General features: G+C 28.3%; 1 protein-coding gene across 1 annotated transcript; it reads left to right on the top strand.

Moving 5' to 3' along the window:
- The first annotated feature begins 1,950 nt into the window (after window positions 1-1,950).
- On the top strand, window positions 1,951-21,880 carry LOC112594215 (cytokine-inducible SH2-containing protein-like). The gene is made up of 2 exons (XM_025338891.1): window positions 1,951-2,612; window positions 20,704-21,880. The coding sequence occupies exon 2, from the start codon at window positions 20,793-20,795 to the stop codon at window positions 21,807-21,809; it is 1,017 nt and encodes a 338-aa protein (XP_025194676.1). The 5' UTR covers window positions 1,951-2,612; window positions 20,704-20,792; the 3' UTR covers window positions 21,810-21,880.
- The last annotated feature ends 200 nt before the right edge of the window (window positions 21,881-22,080 follow it).

The raw sequence follows: 22,080 nt of genomic DNA, 5'->3' as shown, positions 1-22,080 counted from the left end.
AATTCTAGAATATATAATTTGTTTAAACTTATTAGTAAAACTAGTAAACAAAATGTATTTATTAAAAAAAAGAAAAATTTGTGACAAATGGTACCTTGAGGAATGCCTCAGATTTCGTTGGTAATTTTTGAATACATTCATTGAAAGTTTTTGTATTTAACAATCTAGATATTCTAGATTATATTAGTTAAAAATAATTAAAATTAAGCTAATTATGAATTTAGAATACTAATAAGTAGCTCATATTAGTATAGAGTGTGATGTATTATATCAAATTCTTGCTTATTTGAAATCAGTATATAGAATACGTTGTCTAAATGGGGATTAGATTTAAATAAACCCAAAGTAGTTTAAAAACTGTAATATTGGTAATAGTTATCCATAACAAAACATATGTATTCATAAAAAAAAAAACTTAGGAATATTGTAATTTTTAATGAAATCGTTTTTGAAAAGTTTTTTCAAACATTAGGATTTTTGGTATAGGTTTATAATTATTAATAATTTATTCATGAACATGTTCAAGGTTTAAAGGAGGACATTTTTATGAATATAACTTATAAGAATGACTTTAAAATATCATAAAATGAGCATTTTTTAGGAACTAATCATCAAATACTTAATCAGGTAAAATATATCCTAATTTTAATAAATAAATTGGTTATCTGATGTGAGTTTAGGAAATTATAATTTATAAATGATTACGCTATTAATGACATTATAAATATTTATATGTGGGTATAACTATATTGATATTTGTACTTAATTGATTTTTTATTTTTGACGATTAAAATATTGTTATGATTTGAGAAATTGAAATATCAAAACCTAATGTACCTAATATTAGATATTAATATTTATAATAATATATTATATGATTGTTAGGATAGGTTAAAATTTCAAATCTTTTTTTTGAAACATTTTTCAAAATATTTTGATACTTTTTGAGCAACTAATAAATTTGAAATATTTGATTATTTTTGATTTAATGTGATTTTAATATTCAACTGCAATGCGCTACAAAATATTGTAGTTATCTATGAGTCGTTTTTATTATTAATTATTAACCAATTTTAATTTTTTTTTCTTTTTCATGTATTAATAATATAATATTTTTTTTAAAATTACGAAGAACGTTTGCGCGATCCACTGTACATTATTATGGTTAAAAATAAAATACTTAGCTCAATCGATTAAATATTTAAAAGATTCATCTCTGTTCGCAAAACACGTTCCGCCGACACTTGCATATATCGCCGTGTTGGAAGGGATATACAATGCCATTTATAGGTGTGTTTAAAAATAAAATAAAATATCGATTCATATTATTTAACTTACAATATGGATAGTTTAGAAAATGAAATTTGATTTCCTGACAAAACGCGCGTGAAAAATTAAAATTCCTTGTTAATAATATATACCAGACACCATATCAGTGTGGCAGTGTATTATATATTATGCGCATTTTGAAAAACGTACATCCGTATAATAAAATATATGACGTATAATGTGTAGGCATTATATATTATTTTCGTGTTTTATTATAATATAATATATTATTATTATTGTTGTGTTTATTGCATGCGTCGTCGTCGTCGTCGTCGTCGTCGTCGTCGTCTTCACGGACCGATGTGAACGCCGGGCAGACGAAAACGCGCCGAATTCTCTGCCCCCTCTTCTCTACCACCAGCGACCACACCACCCACACAAACACTCGCGCACCCCGCCGCGACGCCCACACACCCGGCGGCTCGGTTAGGGGGTGGCTGTACTACTGTACACACGAGGCCCGTCGCCCAACATTCCACGACCTCCAGACTACGACGCGGTGGACTCCTCGTGGTCTGCACGCTTCTCGAAACACACGTCCGATTTTACTATACACTCTCGGTGTTTATATTATTATTATTATTATTATCATTGTATTTTATAGTCGAGGCCCGCGTCGTCTTCGTTCTACCACCGCCGCCGCCGTTGCTCGGAGGCAGCTGCTTGCGTCGACGGCCGTTTGTCGTGCGTTCGACGCGTGTGCGTGCGCGCGCGCCCGCACCCGCCGTCGCCGTAGTGCCGCACCGTGGTGTGTGCGTGCGGAGGAGTGATTGTCGGGTCGGTCGACAGACGGACGACATCGGAGACACACCGCCACGCCGGTGGTAAAGAACCGCCGCCACACTACATAATATCGTAGACCGTAGTCAGTACTGGACCGGCACGCGAACCGTTTCGGCGTGGTTCATTCCAACCGACCGTCGTCCGCGGAGAATAATTGTGTTGTGCGAGTGTACGCGTCTTCGTCGTTGTACCGGCGCACGTTTCCGTTTCCGTCCACACGTTTCTATTGTGAATTATGTGAAAAATATATTATTATTATTATTGTTTAAATCGTAACAATAGTGCGACGGTTATCAATTAAAATTAAATCGTTCTAGCCTTTTTTTTTCGCTTTTCTCTCTTAACAATGGTAGCTTACTCGATGCGCACTCGAATTAATCCGATACTACTGCAGAAGAATACACGTTGTTTATCTTCTCACACTCTTCGGTTCGACGACGGCTTATAAGTCTAAAGGTGTTATTATTATTTTTTCTACGGACTACAAACACGCATTACAGGTACTAAGATTCTATTCGTTATTTTTTCAATAAATTGATATCACAGTAATCACAGAGATTGATTTTTCTTAGGGCCCTGCTAATACTCGCTAGTTATTGATTGTTATACACCTATATGATTAAGGTAACCACCACCTGCTGAAATCATCCGCTTTGATTGAAACTTATAATTATTTATGTCTACATAATAGTTTAATTGTTAATATTAAATAGTAATGTATAGTTATAACGAAACAATTGTTTAAGAACATGTTAACATAAACATAAATATCCAATAGATCACGTTTAATTCATGTAACTAAAATAAAAAATAACTATAGTACCCGATTGAAGATAATATGAGTAAAATGGCCGTGGAGTTCAATAAGTATCAACTTATGGTACTTAATCTAAATACACTTTAACAAACATTAGTTATGACTTACATTGTTTACTTTATCGTTTTTGTTCAGTTTGCCTTGGGTTTTTCAATATTTTGAATTAAGATGTTTGTTTTACATTTTAATGGCGTAAGATTAGGTAATATGTTTTTCAGTTTTCCTTTAGCTAGTTGTAGAAAATTAATAATTACACTAGGTAATGAGTGTATCGAGTAGAGTAATTATTGAAATGTGCAACTAAGCCATCTTAACGTCATAATAACACTAGTTAAGAATTCTAAGAAAAGCATAATGTACATATTTGCTTTAAATCTCAGGTCTTTAGGTTATTCATAATGTTATACTGTTCAAGGCGTTCAAACTAAATAAGACAACATTATAATAAATTAAAGTGTTATCACGTCTTATGACTTATCTAATTATTAAGAATCACTATTCAATATACATAATATTTTCTTTACCATTGATTATAAAAAATATTTAGAAATTATGTCCATTAAGGGGGAGGAAAATTTAAAATTTGTTTTATTATTTAATTCTTATTAAATACATATGTACCTATGTATTATATACTTGTAAGACTTCTAAAATGTTGGTTAGGTTAAGTTTAATTAAAAAACTATTCAAAATAAAAAATTATATTTTAAAAACAAATTAGATATTTTTAATTATTTAAGTAATTACCCAATAATTTGTATTATGAATACAGTGAAACCTCTCCTAACAGACACCTCCAAATAGCAAACGTTTTTTTTGAGAACAGACTAAAAACTTTCTACAAACTAAATCCTTTGAATAGCTGACCAAATTTTAACGACCAAAAATGTCTGATATTTAGTGGTTTCACTTCACTGTATATGCATTGTATTTTATAGATGTAGATGAATGTAAATAACATAAATTACCCAAATACGATATTTTTATATACATTAAGAGGGTGTCAATATTTAGCGTAATATTTTATTTTATTAATAACATACATTCACATAAAATTATTTTATGATTTTTAAGCGATCTTAGAGTAAGACACTTATTGTAAAAATGATTGAGGATAATATTTTAGAGGGTTTGTGATATTGATTTCATATTTTATCATTTTTTTTTTTTTTTTTTTTTTATTTTTATTAGCTATTAGTTTACAACTATGACAGCTCGACTATTACAGAGATAATACATAAAATAACATTGTACATTAAACATTATAATACATATTAAATAATAAAGCCAGCATCCAATATAAAGGTAATTATTAATTTAATGGCGGTAGTAGATTTTGTATTAAGTATGGAGTATAAGATTACAGAAAAAAAAAACAAAATAAATGATTCTGCGTGAATATATAATAACATCTATGTTGCGTATATAGACCTGAATGAGAAAATAGTACGCTGAAATCATGTCAAGAGAATGAATTTATTTTACTATTTATTTCAATTAATATTAAGTATGTGCAAAGAGATGTTAAGATACAGACAGAGCGATTTGAGTGAAAGGAGTATTCATTCAAATCGTTGACACTATTACAATGTTATTTTTTTTTTTAATTACATGATAATATGCAAATAAATTATTGACTATGCCCTATAGGTTACTTTTTGTTAAGTAATGCGATCACAAGTTAATAGATATAACTTTTTTTAAATCTAGTGGTTGTGATAAAACTATACATGTTATTAGGCATACTTAAAAAATAAGTTTAATTAGTTTAATTACGTAGAAATACGCTTAAAATGTTGTAACTTGGCTGCTTGGGTAGTCCCTGTCTTTATTATTATTATTATTATTTTTTTTTTTTTTGAATGAAAATACTATACAAAATATAATAAAAGTAATGATATTAATAAAAAATATGTCCAATCAATATAATTAAAGAATATAATATCCTTTGGAAGTGAATTATTTTTTAATTGCCATTTATTTTATATTTATGCATTTGGTTTAAGCGTATACTTTTTAATAATTTATACGAACAATTATAATTATTAATTATTCTTTGAAAATAAACATTTTATGAATTAATAATATTGCTATACATAGATAATAGATATGCAACGAAATTTTTTAAATAGTAGCTTATAAATATTTTTATCACATAATATATCATCTATATTTAAATTTTAATAGCCAATCCATTAAAAATACTTATTTAAAATTTGAATATTAATAAAATATTTTTTATAATATTATAACCTACTTACCTAAGTTGTCATACAATTTTAGGACTCTATACGTTTATGAATATTAATATTAGGTATTAACTTACTATAAATACATACATACATATCACATATAGACTTAATGAAGTAACCTTATATCTTCATAATAAAATTCAAAATGGAAAAATGTGTTTTTTAGAAAAGGATTTTTTTGTTAAGTAAAAAAAATTAGCGTTCTTTAAAAAAATTGTAACAATGATTAAGTTATCAACATTGTGGACTACAATCCCTCACATTCAGCAAATACCAATATAACGTGTTTATTAAATCCAAATATAATATACATTGATACATATAAAATACAAATTTATTAAACTATATTAGCAAATGATACATTTACACTCTTTATATAGTAAGTATAGTAACATAGAAACAGAACAGATAAAAATATAAATTAGAATAGGCTATAAGCTGAAAATGGCAGAAGAAAATTCGCCCAATTTTAAAACGAAAAATGTATAATAGAATTATAAACAACGATCGGAAACACTAATAAAGTGATATATGATAAATGATTGCATAAGTAATTTAAATAAAACTATAGGGGGTAGGGCGAAGAAGCTTTAAGGTTAGGTTAAATTTAAGCTCATATAATATTCAAGATTTTTTTTTATGTCAACATTTTGAGTGTTAAACTTTAATATGAAGTTAGTCATACACATCGCCAGATAATTTAACTAAAGCTTTGAATCGATAAACTTCTAAATTCCAAAACCAACACAAAAGTACTCACAAATTAAGTCCAACAATTATTTATAGTTTGTCTTGTGCAATTTGGACAAAGCGGGCGGGAGATTATCTTTACTCTCATACATGATCGTCAATAATGAACGTAAAAATTACTAGAAAAAGTATTCATATGTTCTGGAAGTCTTCACTTAAGTTACATTTTTTAATATAAAAATATAATTTGTCAGATTAACCATTTTTTTAGTGTAATTAATTATAGTTCTTTGATTGAGTTCATTATTATACGAAGTAATATATGATATTATTTATTGATAAACTACTTTTTTGATACAAATACTATACTACACCTTACACAGCAATTTAAAATTTTACACGGTTTTTAATTTTTATATAAATTAAAGTATTTGCCTATTATAGAACCGAATAATATTTATTTATGACAAGATTATTGTTATACAAAAATATATAAATAAGATACACATCTGATAGCTATATTATTATTACATAATATCAGTGTTAGTTCATATTTTACAAAAATCACTCACTTAAATCAAATAGAACGTGAATAGAATGCGTATAATTTTTAAGTAGATCAAATTAAATTTCTTTCAAAAACTATATAGTTTTGGTTTTTATGATATAACTCAAAAATAAATACACGTTAATATGTTATATTTTTACCAAGTGATTAAAATAACAATATCCATAATTAATAAAAATTATATAATTGTTCATATTCTATGTGGTATAATTTCTAAATATTTTAACTCCTTCTGAACTATTTATAGATAAGTGACTTGTTTGGTTTTTTTTTCTGAATACGAAAAGCAAAAATGACAAATACGGGAAAATAAAACAGTAGTATAATAGCTTTTGGAAATAAATACTACACTGAAGACAGTAAAATTATAAAAAAGGTTTTTGTAAAATAGTACTTAAAAAGTAGAATGGATTATGGAAAAAAATATTAAAAAATATTTTTGAAATTTGATGTTCTATAAAAATGTAGTCAGGCATACTAAGAGTTTTGACTGCAGATGAGATCACATGCAACATTTTATAATATTCCTAGCTATATCTATACGTAAGTATATATGCAATTTGACACGGAAAATAAATAATATTATTTTGTTTTACTAAAATCGGATTTTTATACAGTAACAACTGGATATTTACGAGGTTCCAAAGTAAATGTTTTTGATTCACTGAGCAACCTGAGCAACCTTTATCTTTGTAATTAGCGGATGACTGTCCTACTAGTATTAAATGGTTGTAAAACACTAATACTACTTTAATGAAAACTACAGATAGCTTGTATTATTATAGGTTATAAGTTATAACAACAGTTAATATGGCGGACAGTTTGTACTATTTATTTTCAGATGGTAATAAAATTTATAAATTTTACATGATTTATTATTATTATACATTAAATAGGTAGGTTATCTGTGTAACCCTATAGTTTTAGTAAAAATTTCTAATAGAAATAGTCATCAATATCATAAGATTAATATATATATTATAAATTCTTAAAATTATTGGTTTTTTAAAAATAATTTTGAATAAACTTATAAACCTGAAAATTTAATGAATTCTGTCATAGTTTTATTTTTGTACAGTGTACAAGATTCGCAAATTTCTTTTAGGATTAAGTTTTGAACAATTTACTTTTATCTCATCTTGTAAAATATATTTTCTGTTTATTCTTACCATTTACAATGTATTCACGATCAATTATTATTAAATTATTTTCACTTTTCAAAGCGTTCGTGGTATGCAAATCAAACAATATATAATATAAAGTTTTCGTTTATCGTTTTGAATACATACCTATTAAAGTTTAAAAGTTTAATAAAAAGATACTAAAGGAACCAACAATTTTATTCGTATTTAAAGTTTCTGGTATATTGTTTTTTTATTTTATATTGTCTCATTTAATATTTATTATTAAGGTCTGATAATTTAAGCAATATGGGTGAACCGATCTTTAATTAGATCTGTCTTGGAATATGATTATCTTATTTATTATTGATTTTAAATGTACTTATAATAATAATATAATATTAGCTTGTGCTTAGATGAGCGAACGAGACATGTTTCTAACATCCTATCCATAAGTAATGTTTTATATTTATAATTAACAGTAAATAACAATAGTAAAATTATTTTATTCATCTCTTGTTGGTTCTAATGAAAATTCCTTATTTTAAATAGCTAATATCGTAAATTTGTTCAAATGAATTAATGGCGGCAAATATATTTATTTTTTACATGTGTTTTAATAAATTGAATTCAACACATTAAATCTAAAACATGAATAATAAGGGGAAAAACATATACCAATAAAAATTAGTAACAAAACAAATATACTATTTTGATGTGTAGACTGCAATAGCAGTATTAATTCGTGATAGTGTAGTTTTTATTATAGTATCAATATATCACGGTATAAAATATGTAAATAATCTAGACATAATAAAAACTCGTCAGTATATTTAAAAGTTGTTCATTGATTCGCTAACGATTTCTGTGCTAGAAAAAATGTACTTAATAAAACAAGACGCTGCATAACATAACTACAAGTTGTAAGGGTAGGTATTATATAATATTAATACAATTTATTAAAAATGTAATAATTTCGTTAAAAAAAATCATGACTCCTAAAATTATTTTAATAGATACATAATATTTTAGGAAATAGTCAGTTCTGAATTCACAATTATTTAAATTATTAAATTAACATTTTTGTTTAGAGAAAAACTTTGACGTTTTATAGACTATAGTCAACTAAGAAATTACTTATGGTGTGTACAAAAAACTAAAATTAAATAATAATATTTTTATCTAATTATATAGATATTATAATAACAGACGTAGCTTAATAAGGTTAGATTGTACAGTTGTTGATATTACTAAAGCCTGAATATTTCAAGTCTTTAAAATAATTTTTATACATTTTTTTTATGATAAGTAAAACCGGTATTAATACTAGCCGTTTTCAGTACACTTCTACAGTAACAAAATACAATTTTTTTCGCATTAGTAACCTTATCTATCTTGATATTTATTAGAAGAATATCGTTCCGCGTGTATTATTTCTATCTCATTTATGCATATTATACAAAAATAAACATTTAGAAGTTCTAATTCTGTGTGTTTAGCTTCAATATTAAAGTAAAATGACTTAAAGGTAAGAATATTTACTGTGTTCTCTCGTTGAATTTTACAGTATATTAATTTTTAAGCGAGTGATGAATGAAATCGTCGAGATATCACATGTAATGTTCATACCTTTAAGTTCGATAATAAGACATTTTACTTTAATATTTAAGCTAAAGTCATAAAATTTTAACTGCTGAACGTACCTATATTTTAGTATGGTATTCGTTAGTTATTGAGACGGAACAACACATGTGGTTGGGACGTTCTCTTATGATTTAAATAAATAATAAAAATACTGTAATTATATAAATTATATTTGAATACAACTTTAAGCTTATGAAAAAATTATTAAAATTTCCCTATAAATTAGCATAATTTATTGTACACGTATAATTTTGATTGATTTATAATTTAAATAAAAAAATTATTCTTTAATTACAAGATTAAGTTAAAATATTTTTGAAAATTGTTTCACTATTATTATTTTTTATACGATAGAGTTAAATTTCAATTACACGACCTTCAAGTTATACCTGCGAAACTCAGTTAAATATGCAATGAAAACCTAGTGGCATTTGCCACACGATAATCATATCCATAATATTGATTGAAGTATTTTAATACTTATTAGTTATTATACTCTGCACATGTAAATTCTTAATTCTATGCGATATATTACTTGAAATACTTTGCCACTTCTCAGTGTAATTTAATGTTTTACTCGTATTTCACAGGTTTATGAATTATGAATGTTTTCCAAAAACTTGTGACTCTGGATCGAGAAAACTTTTATAGTTGTTCAATTGTTCCTTTTAACACTGCGAAAATGATACTAATTCTTTTAAATGTGTCTCGGTTTTATGAGGCTTTCTATGTTTCTGGTACTTACTTATATCATAGTATTATTTTTATTTATTTTAAATTGAATTGCTGTTATACAAGCCACGGAGTTAAGGAAATATTTATGAATCATGATTGTCAATTTAAAAAATAAATATAATTAACTAGGTTGGAAATATATAGGAAGTATAAGAGTAAACATTAATAGAACTGTCAACTTAAAATGTTTGTAGAAATGACATCAGTATTAAAGAACGTAGTTTAAAACATGAGGCCATGCGAATAATCATAACTTCAGTTTTCAGATGTAAACATTATAAATGCAAAAAACAATAACATATTCCACTGTGCAAATTCAGAACTTTATTTTTAAATACAATAACTCATCTTTAATTTCAAATTTTCAATAATTTAAATATAGGTTGACGCACCTATATACGTATGTACATAAGTGAAATATGAACGCTCCAAACGTTCGTCTCACTCATGCTTTTATAATCATTAGTATATTTTACACAGAATCATTTTATTTTGACTTTTCTCTACTATGTCTTTAAATTTTTGAGTAATATGAATCTAATATAACCACAATATGGTGCAACTCTCTTGTCTATGTTTAGACTGCGGATACAAAACAATACGAATGACACTTCATTTTTTTTTTTTTTATTGTACATTAAAATAGTTTAGATTTAGTTGTAAATAAATAAGATTTTTTGAAAGAGGTAAATAACGTTTAAATTTGAAATATGCTTTATTGTCATTTGTAAATACTATAAAATTAATTGATACGGATTTGGTATAACTTTTAGAAATCGTAGAATTTGTAGATGTAAAAACAATTTAATCAGCATGCTTAATTTTAAGTAATTAAACGTTGTACTTTATAAATGTAAAAAATATAGATAAAGAGGTTTAAATATGTATAATATATAATGAATTAAAATTAAAATTATTTTATTTATATTTATTTTGAAAGGAATCTTAACAATGAAAAATCCATTGTACAATATGTATACTGATATAGATTAGGTACTAGGCACTTATATTGTATTTTAATTTAAATTATAATACTTATGTTTAATTTTAAATAGCCTTAACAATGTTCAAGATAAAACACAAAAATACATTCTTGATTCTCGGAATCATGATTCCCTTAAAACAGGTGCAGTCTTGTGTTATTACAACTATTTTATGACGATAGAAAATTATTTAAACAACTTCTTATTTATTTACATTATAATCTCTGAATAGGCTTATAAATATTTTATAGTATATATATAAGAGTATGTTTACTTAATAAATATAATATGTTATGTGCACGTTCTTTTTAATACCTCCGGAATCGTGATTCCCAGAACGTGCATTTGTGTTTTATCTTGAACATTGTTAATGCTAGTTCAAATTAAACACGAATAATATAATTTAAATTAAAATATAATACATGCATCTAATCTATATCTCTTTATTTTTTTATCTGACAATGGATTTTTCATAACATAAAATTAATTCTCAAATAAAGAATTCTAATTAAATTATTTTTTTTATCTATAAATTTTGTCGTTAAGAGTTACCAAGTTATTATATTTATAGTATTTACAAATTACAAAATTTTATTATAATGTACTCAAAATTTAATAAACTGTATAAAATATTTAACCATTTGAAAATGTTGGCAAGATGATTAGTTTGGATTGAAGACACCTTGAATTAGTTCAGGTTTCTATTTTTTTCAAAAAAATATTCATAACAAAGTTAAAAACAAAATCAAGTACTAACTACTCATACATACACTGTAACCTATTCGTTAACCTATCAAAAGTCTTATCATACCGATTATTAAAATTCAAAGTATAGAACAAATAATTTCTTGATTTCTTTGTTTTAGAACTGTTAGTGAGTCAAATCAACCATAGCATAGGCCTCAATCATACATAGTATTTTAATGAGGTAACTCATTTATCCTATATTATTATTAAAAATACAAAATAATATGCATTATGCATAAGTTTATACTTAAATCTAAAATTATACAAATACTTACCTTACACATACTCGTATTTTAATAAATCTTTTTAAAATCCAAATATAAGTTAATTGATATAAAACTATTTATTTCTAAATTAAATTACAAAAAAGTAGTATTTATTTAATGTGTTACTATATAATAATACTTCAAAGAATTAAGTATAAACCTTTCAGCTCAAGGCGATAAAAATATGGAAAAGCACTGTATGATGGTTGCATAAAACACACTGGTGCTGATTGTTGGCGAGTTATTAACTAAAAAAATTTCCAATGTTCCGTTGAAATCATTCAGTGTAATATATTTACGTGTTATATTATAAAACTTTTCTTCAAAATTATTAATATGTACCTAGTTTATTCATAATTTTTAAAATATTTTTTTATTCTAAAAGGAATCGCGTGGTATTTCTTAATCTTATCACCCCGGATATCAACGTTTAAGCAATAAAACGCACAGTATTATCCTGATTGCGGTATTAATCGGTATATAAAACCAAAGTGATGATCCTATCACCCTTAAGGCTTAAATTCTTTTATTTGATACTCATTAAATTAATTAAATTAATGTGACATGGTATATAGATAATATTAAAATTATTTATTTTTACAAACGTAAAATGATCATTTTTGAAACTATTTAAAAATATTTAATGTGAATCAAAATATTTTTAGTCAGCAAAAAAAAAAAAGTTTTAAACTGTGATTAAATATATTCTTTAACTTTGCTATAAGATATTTATCTTATAAAATTCCTGTATAATACGTGTAACTAAATCTGAATTAAATAAAGTATTATAACTTATAAATACGTGGATTTAAAAAGAATAGCGCATGGCTGTATAGTCTATTCAATTGACTGTGGGCTGTAGCGATGTGATTATAGTTTATAAAAGTGTTTTCTCTAAATAAATATTGTAGGTCGTGATTTGTTCAGTGCAGTTGAAATTACTTTTTTCATAATAATCGTACATATAATCATCGGGACGCCAGACACAAATCTCGAGGGTTTCTGAGTTCGAAGAATAATATATGAAAAGTCTCCGCCGCCATTATTTAGATATATATACAATCCACTTCCTACGTATAATTACGTTATCATTATTATATTTAAGTTTAAAGATATAATAATTTTTTTCGACTTTCAGTGCACTGGAAATAACACCTGGTTACAATACTTTACTTTTAATGACAATTTATTTATTTATTTTTTTTAAACTGTATTCCCATGTTTTCAATATTTTATTTTTCTTGTCTACTAAAATGTGCTTAAAATTACAACCACAATTTTATAATGTATTGGAAGCATCATTTGAGGCAGGCGCACTTGCCAATTTTACACTAGCAAAAGTCAGTCATTAATTTCCATTAAGAGTTCTACGAAATTGCTTTCTCCCGTGTATATTATATGCGTTCGTCGTTTGGCTGTCGTATTATAGTCATTAATTATTATTACATGAAACTTTCACCAAAAAGAAAAATTGTCGTAACCGCGTTAAATTATGAATGAAACTTATCGTTATTATTCTTACAGCTTGATCGTCTATATTATCTACTTCCCGCGAATAAATTATAAAAATATATATTAATGATAATAATAATTAATAATCAAGAATGACTGTATACTAATATACTAATTAGTAATTAGACCAATTTAACGTCGATTATCACGCGAATAAGTAGAAAAAAAAGCATAACGAAAAACAAATTCCTACGCAACATGTGAATGCATTGCAATGTATATTGTACGTAAATAACGTTATTTTCTATAACAGTGTTCTACGAACCGCACATCAGTATATTATATTATCACAAATTCCCAACCATTTCGATATAATTTAATACGATTCGATAACGAAAACAATTCATGTATTGTTCCGGGTCGTTGTGGTGCTTGAGGGCCAAGAGACTATATTATTGTAATTTTATATATTATAATAGCTATCGTAAGCTACAGTATGTACTTATTTCTATTAAGTGTAGTATAAAAGTATTCGTAAATTTTCAGTACAGCAAATTTAATATTTTATTATTATTATTATTATTATTTATAAGCAATGGACGTGTATGCGTAATTCGGCACACCTATGTGTATTTTTTTAATACTTTATGAGGCGATCACTGAATATTATATCATTACAGTAGCTACTCACCACATTAATAATATATTAAAGGTAATAACATGACGTGTTCTTTTAAAATTTAATGTTATTCATGTTTACCGGAAATGGTCACTCGAGTCTGCGGATACAAACATGGAATATTTTTTTAAATTTTTATTTAGAAAATATTATAAAATGTGTATATCATTGCATATTTAAGTTTAAACACAATATTATAACGATAAAGAAAAAGAAAAAATGTAAGCAATTTTGAATAAGCCATTCTAAGAACAATTTCAACAATATAAAATTATTTAATTTATTTAATTTAAGTTTTACATAGTTTTTTTTTTTTTTTATTATATTTTATATTAGCTTATTTAATAGATCACGATATCGGTTCCTCTCAAGTAAATCTTATTAAAGGTTTCTTGGCATTGTCAGGATGGGAAGATAGTTTGTTGAGAAACATTTTGTAAAATTGTTAAAATACATTTGGTTCTCTGCGCATGGGTTTTAAGTTTAAGCGGACGTCACACCAATTTGTGTTGGCCATGTAAAATATTAATATTTAAAAATTCTCATAATTTACTTAAAAATTAAAGTATCATAAAAAACCAACGAAAAAACAACTTAAGAATAAGTCATTTCACTCTTATATTTAATTATTTAAGCTAAACACAAAATTTGTTCAAATTAACGTTTGTAAGACGGAAGACAACACTTGAGGTTGTGGCATCCTCTTACAATTAGTTTAAAAATACGTAGGAATATCTTTTAGAAATTCAGTACAATTTTAAATTTAAAGGAATTTGGATCTTATTTAAATTTTATATCGTAGTATTAGTCAAAGTTTTAACCCATAGATTCAACTGATCCAAGCAACCTTGAATAAAGTATTATTCAAGTAGTCGTTAAACATAATTAAATTTGTTAAAAATAAGTAAATAACACTATAAATAATATTAATGATTTTTGTACGTATTATAAAAACATACGATCACCACTTGATATAATTGTATTTATACGCTGGCGTGACAAAAGACTAATAAAACCGAATAGGAGGAGGAATCCTCAAGGATCGTTATCGACAACGCGTGGTTAAGTAATTTCATTATTGTTATTATAGTGTCATAATTTGTGTTCTACATTATACAGTTCAGTGTCGATAACGTCGCCGTTAAATCTCCGAAATGTATAATCCCGTCTGGAGCATTCTTGGTCTTCGTAATAATGATTTCTTAATGTTAATTTCTTCTTGATATTGGAACGCTTTATACAATCAGTGTTCATACTTCATACCAATATATAAGCACATATCATACAACGTGCGTTAATATAAAGTAGCAATATAAATCATATTATAATAACTGCACAACATCTTATTCATATCGTTGTCTTCATCGTTTCGTTTCAGGGTATGTATTTTAATATAATATAAATACATATACATTTAAGCAAAAAAAATAATATATCATATAAGATTCGCTTAACAGTGATATATTGTCCGTTGAAAATACTTGAGTCGTAAACGTCAAATGTCACCATATGTAAAATAATATATCACCGAGTCTGAGAAGTATACATAGATTCAAAAAAATCCGGTCGGAACATATAAGTATGCGTGATGCACTGTACGGGATGATCAATTTAACGTAACGTACTCATTCCAAAAAATACGTAATTGAAAACTTATTTGAAAAAATTTCTTTTAGATAATTTCAAGTCAGTACAAGACAAAATTTTTGGAAAAAAATTATTTTTATTTATTAAACTATTTTTTATCGTTATTATTTTACATTTTAACACCTTTGAATGTAAAAATACATTTATAATTTCATATCCCGAAGTAGAATATTATTTAAAGTAATTCGGTATATAAAATTCGAACTTCGGATATGTATTTAGTTTATATAAGTTATATCTTATAATTATTTAAAGCTTAGATTAAGCCATTAACCATAAGAATAGTGGTCATACAATTTTCAGGATTTCCTTATATCTCTACTACGCTTATCTTAAAATGAGTAATGGTAAACCACTTGTCCAAAATTTAATTTTTATGTATGTAATTTGGAAATAGAAATTAAATTGTATAATATGCGATCTTTCAAAAAATTAAAAATTAAGAAATGGTAGTAATTAAAATTAGTACAAATATATATTTTATTAACAACTTAAAATAATGAAAAAAACATTTTCATATTTAAATTTTAATAGTTTAAAAAAACAAGTAATGAATGTCTTACACTGATAGGGGACCGGGCTTAATAATATGTACACCATGTTCGGAGTGTGTATATAATGTATATCAATGTATATTTTAACATATTAGATGTGCTTAAAATTAATTATAGTGTGTGTTTTATAGTATGTATCATTTATTATTTTACGAATTTGCTTGTGATACAAACGCCAACAGTAGTAGGTATACGTTATTACTGTATGCCAAAACACGATAACGGATTTCTCGATGAATTACGCGCATCTAGGTGTCTCGTGTAGATGATACTAATAATAATTCATTCACCTCGGCACATATTAAATATTTTAATATTTATACCTTATATACGTATTTATATAAATATCTGCTCGGTTTTGCAGCATATTAATCTCCTGTTGCCCATCACTGTTTTATACTTAAACAATAAACATATATAGTACTTGCGTAATTGTACGTATATTATATTATATTATAATACCATTATGACTATATATTTTTCAATTTTTGATAATCTTTAATTTACAAGAAACTTTGTATATTAAATTCTTCCCTTTAATATTTAAAATTAAAAATGTTATCAAGCATAAATCGGAAAAAAACTAAATAAATCAGAAAATTTTAAGTGCTTATATATAATAGTCTAAGAAAAAAAATCGTTATATTTCATCTGACGAATACTTTATGTCGTCAAAAATTTTAAGAAAATCTATGTAGGACCTTAGAAATATAACGATTAAGTTTTTTGACTAATAGACAAAAATTGTATCAACATAAATCGAAATAAACTAAAATTAAATTAAAAAAAATATATATATATATAATATTTTTAATTATGTAATTAAAATTGATGTTCTTGTTATTTTACTTTTTAACATATTTTTTATAAAAGAAAAAAACTAAAGAAATTAAAAATTTTAAATGTCTACATATAGCTATATAAAATCTAAACTATTTTAAAAATTATCTCGTAATAATATAAATATTAGGTGAACAATTTAAGTATTTACAGTAATTATTTTATTTTTTTTTTGCGATCGGACTCCAAATCAAAGTGTTTGAATTTTCGCTATCCAATGTAATTGGTAATAGATATCAAACGTAGTTCCAAGAAACCTAAGTATATTTTTTATTTTATTTTTTATAGGATAGGCATTTATCAAAATTTTACAAAAATAAAATAAATTTCTTCTTTTTTACTTTAGGAAAATCTTCAAGCTTGAGAAGCCATGGCTCCTTCAAACTTCCCTGAGCCACGCTTTTCTTAATTAAATTCTTAATATCTGCCACACAATTTATTAATACAACTGGATAGTTGGTGTTAGCCTCAAATTATAAAATTAATTATTTTAGTTTCATAAAATTTAGTTGCATTTGGCAACGTTTTATTTATTTTTGACCAAATTAGACAACGTTGTATTGTGTAGTACATGCGTCACGCGTTGGGCGTCCACCACTACCCACAAATCAGAATATAAATTATTTTCATTTCATACAATTTTGTAACAAATGGCAAAATGTTCATTTATATCTAAATTTAATAACGTTTTATTGAAAAACATAGTTATATTATGTTGATAAAACGTAAATTATTTTGGTATAGAGGTGTCAAAGTTACAATAAAATGTAATTATAATTGTTTAACATATTTATTATTTACATTTATTGCATGATTCATGACACAGCGCATAGTCCATTGACAGTTCCGAGGAACTGATTAATAATAACAAATCATTATATTGGCATAATGTTTGGATGGTCGTGTATCACTATTCAGTATTCACACTATTTACAATATACTCAAAGATAATATTATGTAGTGCAGCGTTATACGTATGTACGACAGTATAGATAGGTGTGCATAAAAAATATCAGATGAAATGTTCTGAAAACGATTTTTTATCAAACTGTGTTCCGTATACGCATGCACATCCTCGCCTTAAATCCAATCGCGTGATGTACTACTATATATATATTACACATCTGACGTCTATCAGATTTTCTCCGTATTCTCGGTATTCTCTCGTATATCGTTGAGAGGAGACGCGAAAGTCTCTACGTCCATGTGAATATAATGTGATGTGCCTATATTCAATTTATATAACGCATAATGCGAAAGTGGAAGAAGCGTATGTATACGTATTCCATTAAATTATACATAATACGATGCGTATATTGTGTAGAGTAAGTAACTGGTATATACAGAGTGATTCACTGAGTTATGTTCACCCCCTTTTTCCTATAATAACGAATTAATTAAAATCCTGATTTTATTAATATTTAAGTATACTAATGATTATATTATTATGAATTCTTAAGATTTTTGTACTACTTGAAAAATGTCCTGTGGCGATACAAACTTCTATTTTCAAACGAAAATTCAGAACCCTTTTCATTATGAATTATTTAGTGGACAGTATTTTTAAAAAAATTTGATTACCTCACTCAAGATTCGAATGAGTAATTTTACAGTTACTAAATTATTTATACAAAAAATAAAAGTCTATGGATAATAATATAATATAAAAGGTATTAGAAAAATATTAATCAGATGAGATATTGGATTTGGTGTTATTTTACTTGATCAATTTTATAAATTATAAACGTTGATAGATTAGAATTATTAATTACTAAAAACTGCAAATTACTCTAAGTCTCATCTTTCAACTCTATTGTCATGTACGTATTATTATCCTTAGTATACAAAACCTAATAATTCAAAAACTAGTCAAGTTGAATTTTTATTTTGATACCAGTACCTAACATTGCTCAGAAAAAATATCTACTAAATAATTTTTCAGTTGTAAAAGGGTTCTCATTTGAAAAACAGAAGTTTGTAAATCTTTACTACGTATTATTAATACGTCGTACGAAGAAATCTCAAGACTGAAAACACGGTTCCAAAGTAAATTTAATGACACCAAAAATCAGATTTTGAAAAAAATAAATAATGCGAGCATGTGTGATGGAATCACTTTGTATCATATGTTTAGATGTATTATTAAAATGTATGATTATCGTGCTAGAATGTATGCAAATATTTGTTTTTGTTCTTTTTCACTTACAAATGAAAAATTATATTCCACGTCGGCCGTAATCCCATTAAACCCCCGTATGGCCGGAAATCTGTACGAAATGTTCGAAAACACATTATTCCGCCGTTGTCCGTCAAAACCGATACTAACTAAAAAATCCAAATAGAATACTTAGAATACAGTAGAATCTCGATTATCCAAACCTCCGTTATACGAACCCTCTATTATTCGAATATTCTGTTATCCGAATTTTAGAACTCGTTGAAGCACTCGTATCGATAATTTTGTTTGTCAAAAATTATAATTAACATAATATGTTCCCATGTATGTAATGTATTTCTAATAATGTAATTTATGTAATAAAATTTAAATAATAATAACAATAAATATATGATATAAAATATTTAACTTTGCTTTAAAAATGTATTAATTGGTTTTTTTTTTAAATTTCCAACACCCGAACTTTTGCGTATTCGAACTAGGTGCGGTCCCAATTAGTTCAGATAATCGAGGTTCTACTGTAATAATATGTGATGTGTTGATATTTTATAACAACAACGTACACGAGAATGGGTGTATTTCAGGTGACTTTTATTTATCAATAAAAAAATCAAAACACGCGTCTACGTAACGCGGTAGTGGCCTACGGTCACAACATGATTATTTATAAGTCGTAACAACAATAACGTACGTTATCCACGCACTTTCGCCACTGAAAAACGCTATCCGCATAATAACGTATAATATTAATATCGTAGTCGTGTTACAGGTACGACATGTCATATTTTATAATGTAAAACACGTTCAGGAAATGGAAATACGAATACAATGGGAATATTATTATAGGTATTACGGTACGAATGTTGGTCAATGTTTTACTATGCCGCCGTGCGCATAATAATTACCCGAGCGTGTCGAGCGACTTTTGCGGTCTCGTGTTGAAATCAATACCGGCCCGTAGACCGCACGTGATAAGGCTTCCGAATTTTAAGGGCTTTGTTCCCGGCACAAACTAGTAACAAAACACGGATATTATTCGTGTCTCTTTGTTTCTCCGCCTTTGCCCGGCGCTCGCGGTTGTTGTTGTTGTTATTATTGCCATTACCATTATTGTAAACCGAGTTTCACGTGAACGAATAATAACGGTCAACGGACGACGATCTTAGCGCTATATCGTCCTGTGCAAATGTCTATGGCGCAGAACTAACAAGCTCCGCACATCACGGTCGACCGGAACCGAAAATCGCGTAATACAATATAATAAAATATTATTGTCAATTCCGAGGAATATCGTTCTGCGCGATAACACGTCGTGTGTCATATAACTCGACATTTACGTTTAATATTATATATTATTATTATTTTCATCGTACCCGTATTATTGTTATTAATTGTCGTTTGTCATTCAATATGATTTCAGTGGCCGCGACCGTACGGGCGGCACTCATTCCGCGCACGAGTCGTCGTTGACGTCGGTCGCAGTTCCGGTGTACGGGCCATGGGTAGAAGATGTTAGACATTCCGTGCTGGAAAACGGGCCGGCCGGACAACGGGAACAATGGCGGCGTTTCGGTCGCACCGCCCGCGGCCCTGGTCCAGGACGCGGACAAGTCGATGCGGTTGCAGGCGTGCTGGATCCGGTTGTGGGACAGGTGGGCGTGCGAACAGCGCAACGTGGTCCTGTACCAGATGCACATCAATCACGCGCTGTCTCGGGAACGGTCCAAGCTAGCGCTGGCCGGCGGCCGGCTGGTGTCGTGCAGGCGTATCAAGCAGCAGCAGCAGCAGGCGGAACCGTCGGGTTCCCGGTGCAGTAGCGCGACCGTCACGGCGGCCGGTGCTGCGACCACGTTGCCCTCGGCCGTCAGGTCGGCCACGGTGCACCCAGCCGGTCGGCACATCGACCACGACGCCGCGGTGGTTGCGCCGCCCATCGGGTCGGACGCCGTGGACGCCCGCGACCTCCGCGTGCTGTCCACGGCCGTGGACCGGCTCCGGGCGTCCGGCTGGTACTACGAGGGCGCCGAGGCGCAGGCCTGGGCCGCGAACGCGCTCGCCGGCATGCCCGCCGGCCGGTTCTGCGTTCGCGATTCCAGACACTCGGAACACCTGTTCACGATGGACGTGCAGACCGGCCGCGCCGGCGATTCGCGGCTCATGAGCGTCCGGCTCACGTACGCGGACGGCGTGTTCGGGCTGGACTCGATGCCCCGGCGAGCGGACGCGCTCAGCGTACCAAAGTTCCGGTGTCCGATCGAGCTGATCGACTACTACGTCCGGCTGTCCCGGATCGAATCTGTCCGCCAGGTGGACGTGTGCCCCGTGTGGACCGACCTCCGCGGCAAGTTCTACTCGTGGATGAACCTCCGCCGGCCGATGGTCAAGTCCACCGCCGCCGGGTTTCCGTCGCTGAAGCACATGGCCCGTCTGGTCATCAACCGGCACAAGAAACTCATCACCATCACCCCTACATCACTACCAAACGAACTGATCGAATATTTACTTCAATATCCGTATAGCCTGTGATTATATTATTATAATATTGTATAATTATTATTTTTTACATCGTCTGCGTTATATTTTCACTACTACTACTACTATTATTATTATTATTATTATTATTATTAATATTATTTTTACCTTCGTTCTTAATTATTTATTTCTTAAGTCTATGAGATAGTGTTCAATTATTAGTTCGAGTTCTTGTACAAATTATATTTACGTATTTATATTTATTTAATATTATGATAAATCATAGAAACTATAAAAAAGATATGATGTATATTTAGGTAAAAAA

Source organism: Melanaphis sacchari, unplaced genomic scaffold, assembly GCF_002803265.2.
Source record: "Melanaphis sacchari strain LSU unplaced genomic scaffold, SCAv2.0 Contig221_pilon_pilon, whole genome shotgun sequence".
Taxonomy (NCBI): domain Eukaryota; kingdom Metazoa; phylum Arthropoda; class Insecta; order Hemiptera; family Aphididae; genus Melanaphis; species Melanaphis sacchari.
The sequence above is the reverse complement of the archived record's forward strand: the minus strand, read 5'-3'. Positions and strand labels throughout refer to the sequence as shown.

What these genes read in the sequence shown, in the direction of transcription:
- LOC112594215 (XM_025338891.1), top strand. Translation starts at nt 20,793, where the DNA reads ATGTTAGACATTCCGTGCTGGAAAACGGGCCGGCCGGACAACGGGAAC.